The sequence below is a fragment of the Gavia stellata genome, chromosome 9, assembly GCF_030936135.1.
Source record: "Gavia stellata isolate bGavSte3 chromosome 9, bGavSte3.hap2, whole genome shotgun sequence".
NCBI lineage: Eukaryota > Metazoa > Chordata > Aves > Gaviiformes > Gaviidae > Gavia > Gavia stellata.
This window is the reverse complement of record NC_082602.1, coordinates 5254188-5274791: the sequence shown is the minus strand read 5'-3', so window position 1 is coordinate 5274791 and position 20604 is coordinate 5254188. Positions and strand designations below refer to the sequence as shown.

General features: G+C 37.9%; 1 protein-coding gene across 1 annotated transcript in view; it reads left to right on the top strand.

The window, feature by feature from the left end:
• MYPN (myopalladin) overlaps nucleotides 1–20604 on the top strand; it is a 59905-nt gene that overhangs the window by 16591 nt on the left and 22710 nt on the right. Inside the window, exons 3-11 of the mRNA XM_059820972.1 lie at nucleotides 5591–5766; nucleotides 7342–7393; nucleotides 9544–9691; nucleotides 11237–11308; nucleotides 11523–11664; nucleotides 12613–12636; nucleotides 14628–14744; nucleotides 15486–15855; nucleotides 17933–18520. Of these exons, the coding sequence (XP_059676955.1) occupies nucleotides 5591–5766; nucleotides 7342–7393; nucleotides 9544–9691; nucleotides 11237–11308; nucleotides 11523–11664; nucleotides 12613–12636; nucleotides 14628–14744; nucleotides 15486–15855; nucleotides 17933–18520 (1689 nt within the window). The remainder of the gene's footprint in view (nucleotides 1–5590; nucleotides 5767–7341; nucleotides 7394–9543; nucleotides 9692–11236; nucleotides 11309–11522; nucleotides 11665–12612; nucleotides 12637–14627; nucleotides 14745–15485; nucleotides 15856–17932; nucleotides 18521–20604) is intronic.

Here is a 20604-nt window from a genome sequence, read left to right as displayed (position 1 = left end):
CATGCAATGCAGACTTATCTCTACACAAACACAACAGGTTAATTGGAAAAGCTGATCAGTAGGAACACAAAGAGTTCTTATATCTTACTGGTGATTATATCGCAGCATTTTGTGTAATGTGTTTTGCTTTATGTGTCACGTAATGCAGTGAGGAGCCACATTTGAGTGGACACAAAAATATTTCATCACTGTACTACATAAGTTATTTTAATGTTCTGCAAAAATGCTGCTGAAAATGAGATCAAATTCTAGAACATGGGTATTCTCTTTAATAGTTTTTCATGTCTGCTAAAACTAACATGCTAAAACAAGGCTACATTATAAGGAAGAGGCATGAGGTAGGTATATAAAAAGACATGAGTAAGTGCCATGACTCAGCTCCCAAAGTACACAGTTGCCTACATGTATTACACACCTAAAAGGCAACTTGTACATTCATATACCCAATTTGTGCTTGTAGTCATACAACTGTGCATAAACCTTAGGTCTTCTCTCCTGAAAATGTGACCGTTGTTAATTATCACCAATTGCAAACTGCTAAATGTTTCCTCTTCTTACTCGTGGTAGAGTTGTTCCTTTATCCCAGGCACTAGATGTTTGTGTTCTGGATACCAAGGACTCCACTACTAGCTGTGGTGTCTGTATCTACATGTTTATAAGGACATCACTGAACAGAAAAGCAGATGTAATACGCACTTCTGAGGAGCCAGTCAAAAAAACCCCACTGTACCTGGAAATACGAGGAAAATACCAGATTTGGGCAAGTCTAAAGGGCAAAGTCTAAAATAGATGTAGCTGTTCCTTCTGTTTGAAGAGGTTTGTATTAGAGGATCTGAAGGCTCCTGACTGGACTATGATGGAATATGAACACTACAGCTCAAACAGAAGAAGCTAGAAAGATCATTATTTTTAAAGGAAATGTATTTTGAATGGAAATGTAAACCAATTCTTCCAAAATAAAGATGACACAAATAAAAAGCAAGATTTGCAAGCTAAATGTTAGTAAAGAATAATACAATCTCATCTACTAGAAAATACTGGTAATGGTACTGTGATAGTGAAATTCTTTAAAAGAGAGGTAGTTTCTAAACAAGAGTGTGGCTAGCAGGTTGAGGGAAGTTAACCTCCCCCTCTACTCTGCCCTGGTGAGGCTGCATCTGGAGTGCTGTGTCCAGTTCTGGGCTCCCCAGTTCAAGAAGGGCAGGGAGCTGCTGGAGAGGGTACAGCAAAGGGCTACGAAGATGATTAGGGGACTGGAACATCTGTCTTATGAGGAAAGGCTGAGGGACTTGGGTATTTTTAGTCTGGAGAAGAGAAGACTGAGGGGGGATCTTATTAATGCTTATCAATACTTAAGGGGTGGGTGCCAGGAGGATGGGGCCAATCTTTTTTCAGTGGTGCCCAGTGACAGGACAAGAGGTAACGGGCACAAACTTGGTCATAGGAAGTTCCATCTAAACATGAGGAGGAACTGCTTTACTTTGAGGGTGGCAGAGCACTGGAACAGGCTGCCCAGAGAGGTTGTGGAGTCTCCTTCTCTGGAGATATTCAAAACTCGCCTGGACACATTCCTGTGCAACCTGCTGTAGGTGACCCTGCTCTGGGGGGGGGTTGGACTAGATGATCTCCAGAGGTCCCTTCCAACCCCTATCATTCTGTGATTTCAAGACCAGTGATTTTGCCTTTTTAAAATTATGTTTAAGTGCTGCTTCACACCTTCTAAAAAAGATAAAAAGAATAGTAGATAAAAGATAAAGATGAAAGGTTAAGATAAAAAGATAAAAAAGATAAAGAGAATGGTTAGATACCCTGGAGAAATATATGACTATACATACATATATATGTACATACTTGCTCTGTTCTTATACTCTTCCGTAAGTGCCTGCTTTCAGCCACTGTCAAGACAGCATGCTGGGTTAGGTGGACTTGTAGTGTGAGCCAGAACTCCCAGTACGTTCTTATTTATCTCTTCACATGTGCTAGCTCACCTGGCATCCTAGGATATATGGTGATGTTATTACTCCCTTTTGTGTGATGACAGCTGTCTCTTAGATTTCCAAAGGTGCTGCATGTTGTATGGGTTTGGTTAATATCCAGAACGCTATTCACACTGCACTATGAAACACCTTAAGCAAGTTCCATGAAGGTTTGAGAAGCAGAATGAATGGTTGCTGAAAGATATCCTGGAGTGAAGTGTTGTCCTAGGCAGATTGTCCACTGACAGAAAGTACCTTGGAGCATCTCATTTTGCCCTCTAGAGTGGTAGAAAACCTAGCAAATTAACTATGTCAAACTTCAGAGTGACAGAGGTATACTCCCTTAACATTGTGGCTTATATTGAGTTCAGGCAAACACCTGTGGCAATTTAAGATGCAGCTGTAGCCTCCTGACTGTCCAGTCCCTTCTTTTATGTTTATTTACACTTACCAAAAGTGATATAGAGGAGAATCTGTATGGTTCAGTTATCCTAGATCCACATGTCTAGTGTCCTGGTGCAAACCCATTTTCATTAGACCAGAACTGGGGCAGCTGGGCCTGTGAACATATTTGAACCTGCCATCCTTGCTTCAGAGCAAGAAAGCTCCAGCAAAGAAGTCAGCATCAGGATTTTAACATTTTCAAGTACTGCTGCCAGTTCTGTAGGAGCTCGTCTATCAGACACCTAAGGCTCAAATGGAAGAGAAATTAGTAACTTTGGTAGAAATTCTCCGCATAAAGCAGTGCCAGTTACTTACTGGTGAAACCCTGCAAGAAGGATGTGGATGTATTTTAGTGAAGCAAAACTGTATTTCAGCTGTGAAATGTCAGGGAAGAGAGCTGGGACATTTTACACCCTACTGGCATCCTCTTTTAACATGATGATAGTTACTACATGACTGTCCACTGCAATCAGAATTGTTAAATTCATAAAGGTCATTTTCTTAGACCTATTTCTAATTCTTATTACAATGGAGGCTTGTAAAAGAGGATAAGCAAGCAGATGGAGACATGAACCAAGATTTTTAAGTTCTAGCTCTCTAGCTACAAAGGTTTGCCTTTCTAAAAGGGGAAATTTTGTTAAGCAGTATGATTCACTCTACAGTGCAGGAGCACTGTAACAGGCCTCTGTAACAGACAGACCTGTATAGTTTCCAAGCTGTACATTCGAGTCAGTTGACTGTACAGCTACAGATTACACTAATGTGCAACTCAAAGTGGACTGGGAAATACTCTGTCTACTTTAAGAAAGCCATGTTGGACAGCTAGGACTGATGGTACACAAATGGTGCACGGTTTACTTCTTCGCTATGTAATCAGCATTTAAGTTCCAGATCTCTACTCCTTCATACCTCACACACCCTTTGAGGCTCCTTTTTCAATTCTACATTATACTTCTATTAAATTCTGGTTTTCCATTGGTATGGACTGTCTTACATTGGGTTTTTTTCCCAATATATTTATTTGGGGGTTTCTTCACGCTCAATTTGTAGCGCAAACTGTTGTAAAAAGTTGTGCTTCCAAGAAGTGAATACAATTGAATTGTTAAACAAATTTATTGATTTATGTTTTTCTAAATGATCTGAGATGGAAATGTATCAAAGTACCTTATAGTGTGAGCCAGGAAATATGAATTATTACAATTTATTACTCAAAAACCTATCCTCATCCTTTCCACAACTAATCTTATTTGCTGTAATATATAATAGTAAATACATTTGCCATTGCTTTGACAGAATTTGTATGCACTCAAAAGCTAGCAGGTACTTTTACCAATTTACCATATAAAGACAGATGAAACAATTATTCATTTTAAAGAATCAATTGAATAAAAAATGGTATGAATATAACAGTCTGCACCCACACATCCACAAGACGCATTAATCAACCATACCTAGTTAAGAAAGCAGCAGTAAACAGAAAATACAAATATTTTTGTGGAGTTTTGTATCTATCTATATTTATGAGATAAGTTACGGTGAAGATGAATGCATCTTAGTTTGGCTTTTCAAATTTAGCTAGTTACCTAAAAATACAGCTATTTCTGAGTATTGTCCCAAACATTTAACTCTGGATCCCTATACATAGTACTACACCTTCTCTATAAAACCTAGATTGTCTTATTAAATTGGAATCTGGTTCTGCAAACCCACCTGCTTTTTCTCTTTCTATTCTATTTTCCATATTAACAAGCAACAGCAATCAGGCCTGCTCCTCCCCCCCACTAGCTCTCAGGCTGAGCTGATGGTTACTGTTATTGATACATCCTGTGGATCTGTCTTTTCAGGCGCTGCTTTTAGAATCATAGAATCGTTTAGGTTGGAAAAGACCTTTAAGATCATCAAGTCCAACCGTTAAAACACTGCCAAGTTCACCACTAAACCATGTCCCTAAGTGCCACATCTACACATCTTCTAAATACCTCCAGGGATGGTGACTCCACCACTTCCCTGGGCAGCCTGTTCCAATGCTTAATAACCCTTTTGGTGAAGAAATTTTTCCTAATATCCAGTCTAAACCTCCCCTGGTGCAACTTGAGGCCATTTCCTCTTGTCCTATCGCTTGTTACTTGGGAGAAGAGACCAACACCCACCTCTCTGCAACCTCCTTTAAGGTAGTTGTAGAGAGCGATAAGGTCTCCTCTCAGCCTCTTTTTCTCCAGGCTAAACAACCCCAGTTCCTTCAGCTGCTCCTCATCAGACTTGTGCTCCAGACCCCTCACCAGCTTCGTTGCCCTTCTCTGGACACGTTCCAGCAACCCAATGTCTTTCTTGTAGTGAGGGGCCCAAAACTGAGCACAGTATTGGAGGTGCGGCCTCACCAGTGCCGAGTACAGGGGGAGAATTCCTGCATTTTCTACTAAAACAACTCTTCTGAATGCTAAGGGACTTAGGAATGCCTTAGAGGAGAGTGTGAAGTCTCTATAGGACCCGATATATTCTTGGATGTGGAGCTGGGTTTAAAAGAGAAACATAGCAATATGATGCAGAAAAGAATTCAAGGTCCAGCTGTCTCACTGGCCGTGTCCCTGTAAGGAAGTGCATCTATATTGTAATAGATCACTTCTCTTTCCTTGTGATACACTTATGCCATCTTTTAAGTGGCATAAATGTATGACAAAACAAAGAGTAACATTATAGTTAATTTCAGTCACATTCTGAATCAGCATGAACTTTGGAATTACAAGTTTGAGGGAAATTTGTTTACTTAGGGTTGGGGGTTTTTTGCTACAGTTTAAGCCACAGTACAGATCTAAATGTGCCTCAAGAGAAATTCAGAGCTCGATTGATAGCATTCCAAATTCAGAGCTCTTCTACTCTACTATTAAAATCTGTATATGAAGAAAAATATGTGCGAAAGTCACTTATATAAACTAGTTTGTTAGTATGTTTAAATACTGCAAAGAAAGGAGCTCTATTATTAGCTGTAATTGAATATGATGAAAAACATAAATATTTTATTCCTATGACTGTTGATTCAACACTTGTGTGCACTACTCTTGTCAGAACCTTCAGGCTAAAACCCACCCATTTTATCATCAGAAAGGCTTCCAACATTGTCATTCTATCTGTCAAGTTGTTTGCATTGATAAACAATATTTTTTGCCTTGCAGGTGGTACTGTGAAGGGAAGGAGCTTGAAAACTCACCAGACATTCAAATTATCCAGACAGGTGATCAACACTCATTGGTTATTGTTGAAGCTTTTGAGGAGGACACAGGACGTTATTCGTGCTTTGCTTCAAACATCTATGGAACAGACTCCACTTCTGCAGAGATTTACATAGAAGGTAATGTTAGAATTGTTGCGGATATTGGTTGTTGAAATTGGTCATACAGGGTTAAGATACAATTATGTATTATGTACATTAACTTTGTAGTAGATTGGTCACGAAAAATACATAGCAGGGAGTCAACACTTTTCGTCATTATTAACATATTTATTATCTCTCTGTAAAACACCCTTCAGACAAATGACTGCCCTTTACATACAATTTTATTGTGTTGCTTCCCAGAGATTTTACATATCTCACTGCAAGACTGAAGTCTAGAAATATTCAGATTCTGACGCCACCTTATATTTTTTGGCTGTGGTTACTCTACAGAAATATAAGAACCTAAACTTTGAGTCTAATTCTTATTAACCTCTTCTCCCTACAGTCAGCATTACAAATTAAATACAGGACAGCTTTATCCTAACCTGTTATTGGCACCTTGTAACTAAAATAAATAGGCCAGCAATTTGATATTTTACTTGCACAATAGATGCACAATATATATTCTGTAAATAAAACAATATATATCTGCAGGTTTAGGTCTCTCTTCTTTCTCCTTATGCTTTTTAATATATCCTACTGGGCTTAAAAGAGGTCTATTTATTGTATCTCTTTTTAACACTTTTTTGGGTAAGGTTTTAGATTGCATCCATCATTGTGCTAGCAGGATTACAAATTTAAAATAAACACATAGACTCTTTTTTTTTCCTTTTGTCTTTTTTCCATTTCTCAGGCAGAGAAATACACTATGAGTACCATCACTGACAATAGTAGGACCATTCATAAATTAAAGCACCTACCCTACTTAACACAAGGTTAATTTTGCTCTACTGTTATTCTTCTTTCACGTCTCTAATCTGACAGTGAAAGGACGAATCCTTTTTTAGTATCTGCACTGCCCCTGACATTAATGGGAGATGTCTGTGCTTGGCAGGGATTTACTAGTTCTCGAGACTGGGGCCAAGGCCTGCTTTTACCTAACTCAGTGGATGTTGGATGGAAGCCATGGCTGATGGAGATGCTCACTGGCAGGAACTGCAGAGAAAATGCAAATTCCAAACGCAACAAAGGCTGAATCAGAAGTGTAAGATGTCTCAGTAAGACAGCTGTTAGTAAACTGAGCTGGTATCTTCTCCAAACTGTGCTACAAGGCACTAGTTTAAGAACAATAGCTATGATTCCAGGTGTCTCTCTTTTTTCCCCCTTGTTTTTCTTAAAACTGCTAGTATCAGGTATGTGAGAAAAAAAGGGTCTTACTTGAGTCACAACAGCAATTACAGACTAAACCATACTAGTGGCATTTTATAGAGAACCTGAGGAAGACCCAGGTATAGATTCACTCTTGGATGCCATTTTCCTCATTTCAGTAGCACCTCATCCCAAATCTGCCTTATATCAATAGCAGTCCTGCATCTTACACAGTATGCAACGTTGGTTCATTTCCACTGCAATGTGATCTTTTGTTTTGGCATAGCTTTATAATATATATCCTTAGAATGCTCTAGAGGAAATGTGAATAAAGGTTTGTATCATTCATAGATAAACTTCTCCAAAAAACCCTCTGCTAAGTGATTTTGTTTTTTTTCATAGGAGTCTCTTCTTCTGACTCTGAAGGTGAAATCATTAAAGACGAAATGGATCAGTAAGTTTAAAATCAATTATATCTTCCATATTTCTTACAGTTAAAAAACCCCACAAGTGTAGACATTTCAGTTTCCATTCATATTTTGCAACTTCCAACAATTTAGGCTTTTGTTTGGGATTTGTTTGGATTGTTTGGGTTGGGTTTTGTTTGTGTGTTTGTTTGTTTGCTTTACAAATAGTATGGAACACCTACACATTTGCTTGTGTGTCTTCAACTTCAGCTTCAGAATTGAAACTTTAATATTAAATATAAACATGAGAAGAAATATGTTACCTTAAAGATTAAACTACTAAAATTAATTTACTAAAACAGATGCCATTTGACTAGACCCAACCCAACTTAAATGCTGATTTAAGCATCTGACTTGGATAAACAGTGTAGTAAAATTTCTCACATGAAAATATGGTATGCCGTGAAGCTTTCGGCGGAAGATGGCTATACATGGATTATTTAGATTTAAGATAAGGAAATTAATACATATGAACTAGAATAAACTGAAATGATGGGTATAAAAGACTGCTTAATTATAAAAAGAAAGAAAAGGTGTCAGATGTAATCTAAAAGCTGGGAAATAATTTTATTTTTCCTAAATGAAATCCATTCCCTGTGCATTTAGAACCTGACCCAATGCTATTAAAATCTATAGTCTTTCAGAATCAAAGTCTTTTGAAAGGAAGTCAGACTGGTTGTAAAATAAAATAATCGATCTTTTATTTTGAACTCCTTTGTATGCATTAATTCAACCCCAAAAGCAACCAGTGCTTTATAAAGACGAAAGTTTAATCAGATAGACTTATGCACCCTGGGTTTTTTCCGTCATTTATCAAGGAGGGTTATACTCATTACAAATGTCATTTTCTTTTAAAATGCAAATACAAAACACTGCAGACCAAAGACCTCAGGCTGACAGGAAATCCTGTCTTAGGTGATTTTTACTTCAAAGTCATAAAATACTCCAGATTGGATTGGTTTATGGACTTTGATAAATGTAAAGGTTTAATATAAAACTTAACATCGAGAAGATCTCAAATGTTTTGGGACGAATTGCTGATTTTTTCATAGTTCTAGCTCAGATTTTTCCAAATGTCTCAGGCGTAACAATTTTTCTTGTTCATCTTATTAGGTGTTAATGTAGTGTTGACCATGATCCTGATCACTTGATGTCATCTCTGAGTTGCTTACCTCATTAAATTGCGAAGTAATGTATTGCACTCTGTATTTCTTAGAAAAAAAAATGCTGCTCTGACATTGTAGCGGGGTGTCCTCAAATGATGGAATTATGAAAGATCAGGTTTGGATATAATCAGTGTCTTTATTTTTGCTTAGCTTCCAGCTCTCGTCACATGAATCTGAACACCTGTAATTAAAGGGAATTGATATGAGAACAGGTGCAAAAAAAAGTTCACATTTTCAAAAGAGAAATTAGTGATCATAACAACTGTATGTTCACTCTGAGTAAGGCTTCCTCTGGTTTGAAGGCTGGCTTTCCTGGGGGGACCTGTGGTACATTCCAGAGCAGCCAGTGCATACCTCAAACTGAATAAAAAGACCATCTCTTCCTTGTCTGCATTATTTTACTTAGCAATAAAAATAAATAGGGTCAACTCTTCAACTTCCATGTAGAAACAACCTGGAAGAAGTGAAGAGGTGCGAACCTGTACACTACCAAAATTGCATGATATGTTGGTCAGAAAGCATACGTCTCTCTTTCAATTTTCAGCAGTAAATTACTGAATCTGTATCCAAGCAGACCATGGTATTTTCATTAACTTATAGGCCCAAAGCTTCATATAAGCTCAGGGAGCAGTGAAAAAGAAACTAGCATTGTCCTCTGAGAAGCTAGCATCGCTCTCTCATGCTGCTCAGAACTGGTAACAGCAGCTTTCAAGCCACAGTTGGGTTAATCCAAGCCATTTATTACATTTGATGTAAATCAACTAAGTATGAGAGATTAGAGTGGTAAGATATGCAGCCTGATTCTTATAAAATGCGGTTTACCTAGGAGCACGTATCAGTTTAGATCAAATGGAATTCAATCCCAGAAGTGAGGCTGGGGTTGACATGTAACTGGGACAGACATAACTAAGGGACTCACACGTAGCTCTAGCTTCCAATTAGCAAACTTGCTTTTGGTTAATATTTCACAGCAAACCAAAGCCAGCTGACACCTCCTTGGATGCAGCATCTCCTGCTGTTAGAACTGCAACCGACCATCAAGAAACCTGCAGTACACCGTCTGCCGTGGTTCAGCCTGTGTCTATACCTGTCCAGCCTGTGTCAACACCAGTTAATCAGGTAGGGGAGACAATACAGTGAATTTCAAGGTCCAAAAGCAAGCTCTTAAAAAGGTGTTTCTTCTACAGTTTGTGGCTCAGAACCCCCAAATTTTCTAGTTCCTGCTTTGCTGTTGAACTTCAGCTTTGAACCTTACAGCCATACAGTGGTTGCACACACAGGAGAGATGTCCTGCCTACTAGCTAACCTTTAGCACCTGGCAAAGGGAAGGGAACCTTTCATCCCCAGGTTACAGGCACCTCTGAGGCAATGAGCAGAAGCAGCAGCTGCCATTAGCTCAGCCAGCGGCAGGAATCTGTGTGCACTCCAGCAGGTCAGAGACTGCATGCCGTGAAGGGCACTTGGATGTGCAACTCACTGGCCTCTTCACATTGCAGACTGACTCATTCACTTTCAATAGCGGCAGCCTGTAACTTTTTCCTCTCCCTCTCTACAGAACTCACTTGAAATCATCTTCGTTCAATGAAACTTATTTTAAGCTAAATCATTTCACTGCTATGTTTACATTATATGTCGAAATGCTTATTTACCATTTTAATATCCCTATTGAAGACTTTCTAATTAATGTTAGCATGCATTTCAAGTCCTTTTTGTTGCAAACTATCAGAATACTCAAAACTGTGAATTCTTTCCTAGTAGGAAAGAAGAGCCATATTTACTTAAAAATAAAACTGAAAAGTTAATGAGAAACTCGCTTTACACTGCCTTTCCAATGTTTACAGCCTAGAATTAGGTGGTAACCAATAAACAGATACCGAATAGGTGAAGTAATGCACGTTTACTTTTGACTACAAAGAGAATAGAACTAAGCCTTTGCGACATCTTGCCATTTTGACAGAGGTTGCCTAAGTCAAGAGTGATAGTTATCTCAAAAATTACCACTTTTAATCTTCTTGCCTTGTAAGACACCATCTATACAATTTGGCTATGTTTCCTGAGATACTAAATCACTAATTCTGCCATTCTGGGGCAGCTTCTATTTCACTAAAATTAAAAACTCTATTAATCGAGTTATATCGGGAAGTTTTCCAGGAGGAGACTAATTTCATTCTGATTTCACTGAGCAGGATCAATAGGATGATATTCCACCTCTGTAAATTGTTTGGTTTTGGCAAAGGAGAAGAATTACAGTAGCAGTAACACACATGACTTGACTTAACTTTTCCTAATTAACAACCATAAATATTTTGTAAGTAAGAATTTTTAAAAGGAGACTACCACCAAGCAGCCTACATAGATTTGTCTTAGTGACGTATTAATGAAAGATGTTATAATACACTGCGGTGAAGTTTTCCTTGCCATGATTAACTCAATAAGGCGGTAAGGCAGTAACAGCATTTTTGTTACTCAGGCAGTAACCCATCCAGGAAGATCACTAGCAGTTCCCTAGAATAGAGCAACTTTTATTCATTGCATTAAATATTTTGCTTTGGACTTCACCCACCAAAATCTCAATGTGTAATTCTGAAAGCCTGTTCCTCCTGTATATGGAAAAATATCCTCTGTACACCTAAACATCATCATGTGATGTTTTGCAATCTACAGGCTCAAAGCCCCACTAACTATTTGCAAGGACTGGATGGAAGACCTATAATTGCTGCTCCTGTATTTACAAAGGTAATTTGTTCTATGACATATTTTAAAACCAAAGAGGTCAATTAATTGTATAGAGAGATAATTAAAACTTTCTAGATACCAAAGGAAAAAAAAGGAATTATGCATTCCTTAAGCCATTCAAGGATTTAAGTGGCTTTATGAAATCTTACTGAAATCAGTATTACTTCCAGACCAATAAGACATTTACTGACTGTCTATTCATTTTCTCTATTAGATGTTACAGGATATTTCAGCTTCTGAGGGGCAGCTTGTTGTCTTTGAATGTCGGGTGAAAGGAGCTCCTTCTCCAAAGGTTGAATGGTATAGAGAAGGAACACTGATAGAAGATTCTCCAGATTTTAGGATATTACAGAAAAGTATGTTTCTTGTGTGGAAATATTGTGTCTAATAGAAGATAGGCAAGCAACAAAATTGCTAACATAGCAACACTTTTAATTTCTTTTTACAATGGTAAGAACTTTATAAGCCATATTTATGGCAATAAGTATCAGTTCCAGAAGCCAAAACTGTGGATGAATTGAACAGCATACTCACAGGTAGTATTTGTCTGAGATTCCCCAAACTACTGAATTGTTTTGCCTTCTGCTTTGATCCCTTTGCCACTTCAATGTCCTTTTCTAATTCAACCTTACTTCTGCTGCTTGTTTTCCTTTTTGCACCATTTATGTAGAGTCCATTGCCCGTAAAGTCCCTCATCTTTCAGTTAAGTGCTATTATAATAGTGCTTATGGGTGGTCAATTGCTTATTTATCCACAAAAGTACCTTGATGTACATGTTAGCATGCTCACACATACGTGTGTGTGCACATGATACATGATAGGTTGTAAATATATACTTTTACTTTAATTTTCAAATGTAGTCGAAACATCTGCAGTTTTCACATAAGTCACTGGAATGCTAAAATTGCAAAAATTCAATAGAAATTACTTAAATACCACACTAAATCAAACCTAAATGAAACAATGGTTTATCATAACTTGATTTCATGTGCTTAACAGTTTCAGAAATTGTCTTCAAGACACACTAAAGTACTAAGATTGCAAAAAAATACTTCTTGCAGAATTTATTTCGTATTCATAAGTTCTCAAAAGTGTTTATAAGTGTTCATATTGTTTAGTGGATTTGACATACCATTGAGTACAAGGCCTGACTGTCTCCACCACTCCTTAAACAGAAAATTGGATCAAAAGGAGTATTCCGTCATATAGCGAAGATCAAACTTCATAGTTAGTGCTTAATTAAAAAAAATTATTGGCAAAAGTAAGTATATTCAATCTACTAATCCTGCTCTTCTTCTCTTTAGAACCACGATCTATGGCTGAACCAGGTGAGGATCATCAAAAGGCTCATACTTTTTTGATTATACAAATGTGGTGATTTAACCTCACAAAATATTAATTATTTAAACTCCATAATTTAATTAACATAATTCCTTCTTTTCCCCATGTTCTATAGCTAGTAGTGAGATGCATTTCACTGCAGACTGTTCCATAAACATGAAATTTGAATTAATTTTATCACTTTTGAAGAAAATGATGTTTCCATTCTGCTTTGACCCAGTTCTAACTTAGGACCTAAATGTTACCACCTTATGAGCTAAAGGTTAACAAAATTAATGTATGAGGGTCCCCTGTATATCTGAGATTCAGAAGTACACCAGATGATACAGGACTGAGCTATTTTTACACATTGCATCAGATGTTTAGCCGTGTCAGCCATTCCCTTTGCTCCCTACCAGCGTAATATGAGAGTATCACATCAGTTGTTCCACCCCTGATATCAGCAAATCCTACAGAAGTGGCTGGATTTGCTAATTTCAAGGCTCAGAGCAGAATGTAGGCTACTCTGCACGATTTGAGCAAAGGAGCCTTGTAGATTTTGGTTGCTTCTCCATGAGACAACCACTCTCCCCGTTATGCTTTTCACTATTAAAAATACAAAGCTGCCTCTCTTAAGACAGAACATTACCAAAGGATTATTCATTCTTATGGAATATAAACTTCTGTAACTCTTCTCCTTGCCCTATTAAAAGTTTTTTACCCCAAAACATGTCTTGAAAGAAACTCCCTCTCTCTGCAATGTCTCTCACTGAGACTTAGGAATGAATAAATGGAGCTTCTACCAGAACCCACCGATGCTGTTCCTTTACTGTCCAGTGGCATCACTGCTGAGCAATGTGAAGCAGTTTTTACAGGGTAATCAGTTGGGTGCAGTTGTCACTGCCTCATCACCTGCTGCTCATTCAGAAGGAATCTGGATTTCCATGCATGCAGTGGTTGGCAAATCCAAGTACTATAAACTAGATACTATAATGCCTTAAACTAGTTCTATAATCCTAGTACTATAATAAACTATTATTCTCCTATAGTTGTTAGCAAATAATCTCTGTGTTGGTACTAGATTTTCCTCAGTGATGACATGAAACAATGAAGTTTAAGCGTGGTACTCATAAAATATTAACCCTGTAGGGTTTTAGGAAAGTTTCTTGCAAAATGGTAGCAAAATAGTAACTGACTAGTTGAAGAAATTTCAATACACTTCAGATGTTACTCTCCCTCCCCATCCCAGCTACCCGGCCAAACAGAAGATTTAAAATCCCATCACCATAGGCATTTACTAGCTGGGACTGCTGTCTGGACATGTCAGAGACCGGTCAGACAGGAATGTCATAACCTCAAATTGACTTTTCAAGGTGGAATTTAAATTTTGCCAGTACAACTTTGCTAGCACATGCTTAGTGCTCGTTAGTCTTCTTCACAAAGAAGCAAAAAGGCAACTTTCTGTAAGCACAATTAGCACAATCCCCTCTACCTGCACATCTGCACTGGTACTTTTGGAATATGCCAGCCTACATGTATGTGTTTCGTATTTCTTCACCTTACAGAGTGACTCCATTTGAATTGTTCAATTATTACTAATCTTTCAATCTGCAAAGAGATAAAAATACATATAATTTTAGTGAGTTGTGAGCATAGAGTACACTATATTTCTCCAAATTAAATTTTAAGTTCTTCAGAGAGAAAGTCTGTGCTTCATGTGATTAGGAAAATATTTTCTAATGTTTTCCAAACACTGCTGACACCTGTTTTTCACTTTCATTGGGCATGCTGGAGCACAGAGGGTACCAGTTGCTTTAGACAATGCTGATAACAGCTGCTGCACACAAAGGCTGCCAAAATTTGTAAGACTGATGAAACAAAAATCAAATGGAGCAAGGTGGAAAACCTTAAGGAAATGTCCCCGAGGGTAGTCAAGGCTTTGTGTGTTTTTTCATTGCATGTTCACTTCAAGTAATAATACTGCTCTGATGCTTTGCAGAGGAAATTTGTACTCTCGTTATTGCTGAAGTATTTTCAGAAGATTCTGGCAGTTTCACCTGCACTGCAAGCAATAAATATGGCACAGTATCTAGTATAGCTCATCTAACTGTCAAAGGTAAGAGCTTGTTTTAGTCCTTTGCTTGCTAGTAAGTACAAGCAGAGCAGGCTGTTGCACTGTACAGTCCAAGCTGCTTACCAAACATACAGATTGCTATGCCTCTTCAAATTATCCTTCCCCAGTTAGAAACATGAAGAAACAAGGAACATTAGAGAATGAATCCCACACAGCCCTTCCAAAACCACAACTCTTGCTGACCTCAAGATTTGGGCAATAGCCATTTTTGAAATCTCTATAAACTATCTAGTTTGCTGTTTCAATAAAACCTTGGTGCAGGGCCCAAAGGAGGAAACCTCAAAACAGATTCTTTCATACTGCCTACACGATTTATGCTGCCAAGGCACTAAGCGGTTAGGTGAGCAAAGTAGAGTACATAAAAGCATAGTGCACTGTTGACTCCAATTCAGCTGAAGTTCCAGCAGTGTTCTTCATAACTAAAAGTTAGAGAATTCTCTGAAAAGAAAGTTTGCATTTCAAAGATTCTGGTGGAATTCACGAGGGACAAGGTTGAAGACCACTGCCGAATCTTCCAAACTAGAACCTTGTCTCTTTATCCCCTGCCTTTACAATATCCCTTTGTAAAGGGAATTTGTTGATAAACAAATGAGGTCAAACAACTCAGTCCCACAGCTGGAAGGACATCAGAGTGAGTTTTTCCAACTGTAACTTTTGTGATTTCATTTCACTATAATTTATGGTATTTACATATCACCAAAAGTTTGATATTTGCTATTTCAGCATCTGAAGACAGTAGTAATGCTGCTACCCTTCACACAATGAGCTCAATCAACTTAATTGCTGCTGAATGTCAACCTCCCCCACATACTCCTTCCCATCATGTAGTAAATCAAACCCCCAAACCTAAACTTGAAGGTGTTCTTGTGAACCACAATGAACCCAGATCGAGTTCCAAGATAGGTCTCCGTGTGCACTTCAAGCTGCCTGAAGATGATAAAGGAAGTGAATCATCATCAGAGGATGGACCTGGCGCTACAAACCAAATCAGACCCAACTATTTCCAAGAGAGGATAAATGGACAGTCAATGAAAATACCAGAGCCAACATCACCATCCAAGGAACCCCCCCCAGTATTGGCTAAACCAAAGCTGTAAGTAAAAGGGATTCTAAGTCTCAGGAGCATCACTGATACTATTTAGTATTCATAGACCAGGACACTATTGCACTAGAGCAAAAAACTCAAACACAAAACAAAAAGACAGTCAGTAAGTATCACATGGTGTTGGCCTAATTAACCATACTCTTACAAAACATATTCTACAGAGCTAGATATTTTTTTCTGTATATCCCTCTTGGGAAAAGTGTTCTCCAAATTTAAAAGAAAAATGTTTACCCTTTGAAATTTTATTTAATTCCACAATGTTTTCTGCTGCAAACAAAAGATGAACAACACTGCTTTTATGCAGGCAAAATAAAAGCAGGTTCTTCAAGTGTATCTCACTCAATTCTGAGTATGCAATTTTACCAAAACCAGACATATTCAGTCTTATACATAGTATGGGCTAGCAACCAGCTAGCAACTGTAGTCCCAAAGGCCATGCCTCATGACTTTTATGTCTCACAAATCCTTTTTTATCCTAAAACAGATAAAATACTTGGAAATGTTTGATAATGTGAAACCACTTGAACTAAAAAGCACCTGCATGATTAGTGCACTGTGAGCTCAAGGGGAAATTTTAAGAAGTAGTGTAGTTTTCTTAGAGAACAATTTATGGAATTCACACTGCAGTTTATTAAGAAATATGTTTTCAGCGTTTTTGAAACCTCCCAAATGTAGTTTAACAGAAAGCACGCAGAGTCCTTCATTTCATTTCTTAAATAGGTGGAAGCTTTAACTAAAGGCTCAGGAAGGACTTTATAAATTCATTGGTACTCTTAAGCAAGGATGTAATTTCATAGCATAAACATTGCAAGTCAGAAGACAGAACTTATATACCATGTAGCAGAGGAAGAACTTGGAGCGGTGTTTTTTTAATTTGTTAAGCCCATATTCACAGTCCTATTTACTTTCAGAGCTATAGTGTGTTTAAGGGGGAAGCAGAAGCAGTATCTAAGTTGCCCAATGTTTGCATAAAGCAGAATTTTTCTCAACCCCCTCCCCCTCAAAAAATGTAACAAAGGAGTACATTATTATGCAGAGGTATATATGAAGGACACAAAATCAGGATTGTACAACTTCTAACTCTCCAACGTTCTACTTTTTGAAAGCTTGAAATTGCTATCTTTATCTGCCTTTAATGTGATTTTTGTTTAGTACATTATAGAAACAATAATTCTTTTAAATAAAAAGAAGTTCTGTTGACTTCATGCATTTGGTTTGTTAGTACCAGTTGTGGTTGGTCTCTACTTCTACATTTTTCACTTTTTAACAGTAGTTATTTAATACTCGACAATTTATTACATGATCATTTTCCATATCCTCTATGTTCTTTTTGTTTTTGGAAGGGGAAAAGTTAGCCTGTTTTCCATATGCTGTATTTCCATATACATAAAAACTAAATAAACCACTTGACAAGGCCAAATAATTTTCCTTAATTGCAAAGTAAAAAAGCCCTGAAGACATATACAGTAGATAGCATCTAGGAAACAAGGATTGCATAAAATGCAAGTCCTCTCTGAATGATGTACTCCTGCCTGTCACCGAATGTCAGCACCACCTAAACTACATTGGTAATATCTCTTTTGGTGGATTATTACAAAGCTTTATTAGACAAAATGCCACTTTAACAGGAACTAAATAACTGCAATCTGGCTTACAAACAGTCATTTAAAATCTGATAAACTAAATCCTACTCTTAGTTACACAAGCAGAGAGGTACTAAGGTGTCATAGAGCAGAATTTGACAATGCTATCCCTTAAATATCTCTAAGTAAGATTTCTATTTATATTTAATGTATTAAAATCATCTTCAGTCAAATAATTTTCAGACAAAAAGCTTTTGTGCGTCTGGCAAAGAAGGGGAGAGGAAGGAAAAGGGTTTTTTAGTAGCAAACTACTATTAGGCTTTTCTCATAATGTTAGAGAATATGTCATGTAGTGGTTTTCCTTACCTCTTACTGTATCACAGGACACAGAATTCTTCTCTCGCAATTCACATATGGAAATGTAGTCAGCCAGCATGTACAGAGCTAATGACCAATTTTGCTCATCTTTGTTTTATACGCAGTGATCAGACCCAGTTAAAACAGCTCCACAACCAGGTCTTGCTTGAACAACAGCAGGTGCATCAGACATCTACAAGAGAGTTGTCATTCAACACAGCTTTATTGAATTCTGCTTCTTCACTCCATCAACAGTCCACCTCAACTATGTACAAACAAAGCAAAGCCTCTGCTTCACAAACGCTCAGCTATACCCAACATAAGCAGTTTCTACCATCACAAACCACACTGCCTACCAGCTCCTCTTCTAGCTCCTCAGTCACAACATTCAGCAACGTCCCTCAAGGAACTCAAAGAACAAGTAACAAGGAAAATTTCATAGGAAATCCTCCACCTGCCCAATCAAGGTCTTCAGGAGGGTTTACAAGCAGAAGTGAACAGCCTCTACCAAACCCTAAAGAACCCATGGTGCCTCCATTAACACTTTCTACATCTAGTGTAAAACAGTTCCAGCCGCAGAGTGTGACTCCTGCTCCTATCTCCCCAACTGGCCGGATTCAGAACCCAGTAGCTTTCCTTAGTGCTGTTCTTCCTTCACTTCCTACTGTGCCATCAACCAATGCTATGGGACTGCCCAGAAGTACACCAGCCACGTAAGTAGCATAAACCAGATGTGCAGAAGCAGGGGCAAGAAATACTCTTAAAGGAAACTAAGATGTATTTATTTCTGTTCAAGAGTTCAGTGGGGAGTTTACCGAAAATGCAAGTCATTCATAAAGTAGAAAAGTGAATTACTCATATAGTCTGGTCATTTCATCTAACCTTTATATTCAGTTAAGAAAGGAAGGGATAGTAGCTTCTATAATAAGATACAACAAGAGTAAGATAAATTAAAGATAGAGAAATGAGAGTTTATAAACAGATATATACAAGAATTTGGGGGCTCAGAGATTCATAACACTCTACTAGTGGGAGAAATGAGATTTCATGGGCTTGCTGGGTAAGTCACTCTAAGACCATTTGCCTATATGAGGTATAAAAACATTCTTATCTATTGTAAGCTATGAGTAAAGTTTTAAAAAGTACCTCATAATGTAAGTCATTTCTTAGTCCAGGTAAATCTAAGAAATAACTTATGTAAAGGTATTTTTCTAGTTGCAATACTTTCTATATTTAGAAAATATAGAAATATAGTTGCAATACTTTCTATATTTAGAAAATATAGGAATCTCAGAAGAGTTAATGTTTTGTACATAAATATTTTAATTGGCAGCCAGCATGATGTCTGTGACAAAATGGCTACCATCATACAAGCAAATGAGGATGATGATGTACTGGAAAGGCTGTGGCTGTAAGAGTTCCTTCTTTATTAGTAGAGTTGAAATTAATATCCCTTTTGTAGACTACATGAACCCTATGTTAGCACAGCGAGCACCAATAGATTGATACAACTTTTTATCCATAGAACTCCAAATTCTGCACAAAGGAGGGAATATTCCCCCCTTTTACCAATGGTACACTTCAAGGTAGTGATAGCCATCTGTAACTCACAATCTCCTAACTATTTTGCTGATACTGCATCAACCAATCCATAATTATAACAGAAAAAAAGTGTCCCTGTATGCATAACATCCACCACTCTGTGTGCCAAGAAATCCTGCCTTCCAACCATTATCGCACTCCTACTCGCAGACTTCCTAGTTCCCCAGCACAGCCACATCATCGCCATCACCCTGTGGCACATGCCTGGAGGCCTTCATGGCCCTGGCATCATGGCCAGGCATACATAATAAAGTTATAAGGTTCACAGTGAAGGTTTTAACTACACCCGACTCAAGCCTTTGGCCTGGTTTCACAGCATTGCAACAGCAAGCAAAAATCAACTGCAACTATTCATCCACTCCCCTTCCTCCCCTTCAGAGCTGATGTGCAAGTGCTCAAGCACTATTCTCTTAACCCTTGCAAAGTGCTTTACTTTCTCTAACTGTTGTACAGGCATTACCAAATAAACCCCTACAATACGCCTACCAGGTAGAACAGTTAAATATTGTTTTCTTCATTTCACCTTTCCTGGGTCCCAGCCCGGAGCTGAATTCCCACATAACTAGAGCTCACCGTGCTGAGATTCAAATCTAGATCTTTACATGGGAGAGAGTCAAAGTGAGGGCACAAAAGATCAGGAAGGAACCTAAACAATATCTGTGCTAATCTGTGAATATCTATTGAAGTTTCAGCTTCCCTTTATGGCATTATCAATTATAATAATTCTGATGACAAAAGCAGTGAGAGAACACCATGTCTGCAGAACAACAAAAGGAAGATATCTTGCACAGCAATCATTAGTTATGCCTTTTACCTAGACCCCCTGTTATTAAGATGCCAATTCCTGGTAAACTACTAAAATGTTGCACACTCTCTAGTAGTGTGCAGCTGCTGTGCTTCAGCAGTGCACTCTCACAGTCGCACAGAATCACAGAATCACTGAGGTTGGAAAAGACCTGTAAGATCATCAAGTCCAACCATCAACCAAAAAAATACCACCACCATGCCCATTAAGCCATGTCCCACAATGCCACGTCCACACATTCCTTGAATACCTCCAGGCTATTGGGACTGTCTCCTGACAGTCTTTTTTTAAAAATTTAACTATTTTCAAACCTTACTAAAATAAAACAGACTACATCTATAAAATAAAACTAAAAATTAACTGTTGATGTTAGGTGTCAAAAAAAGGGTG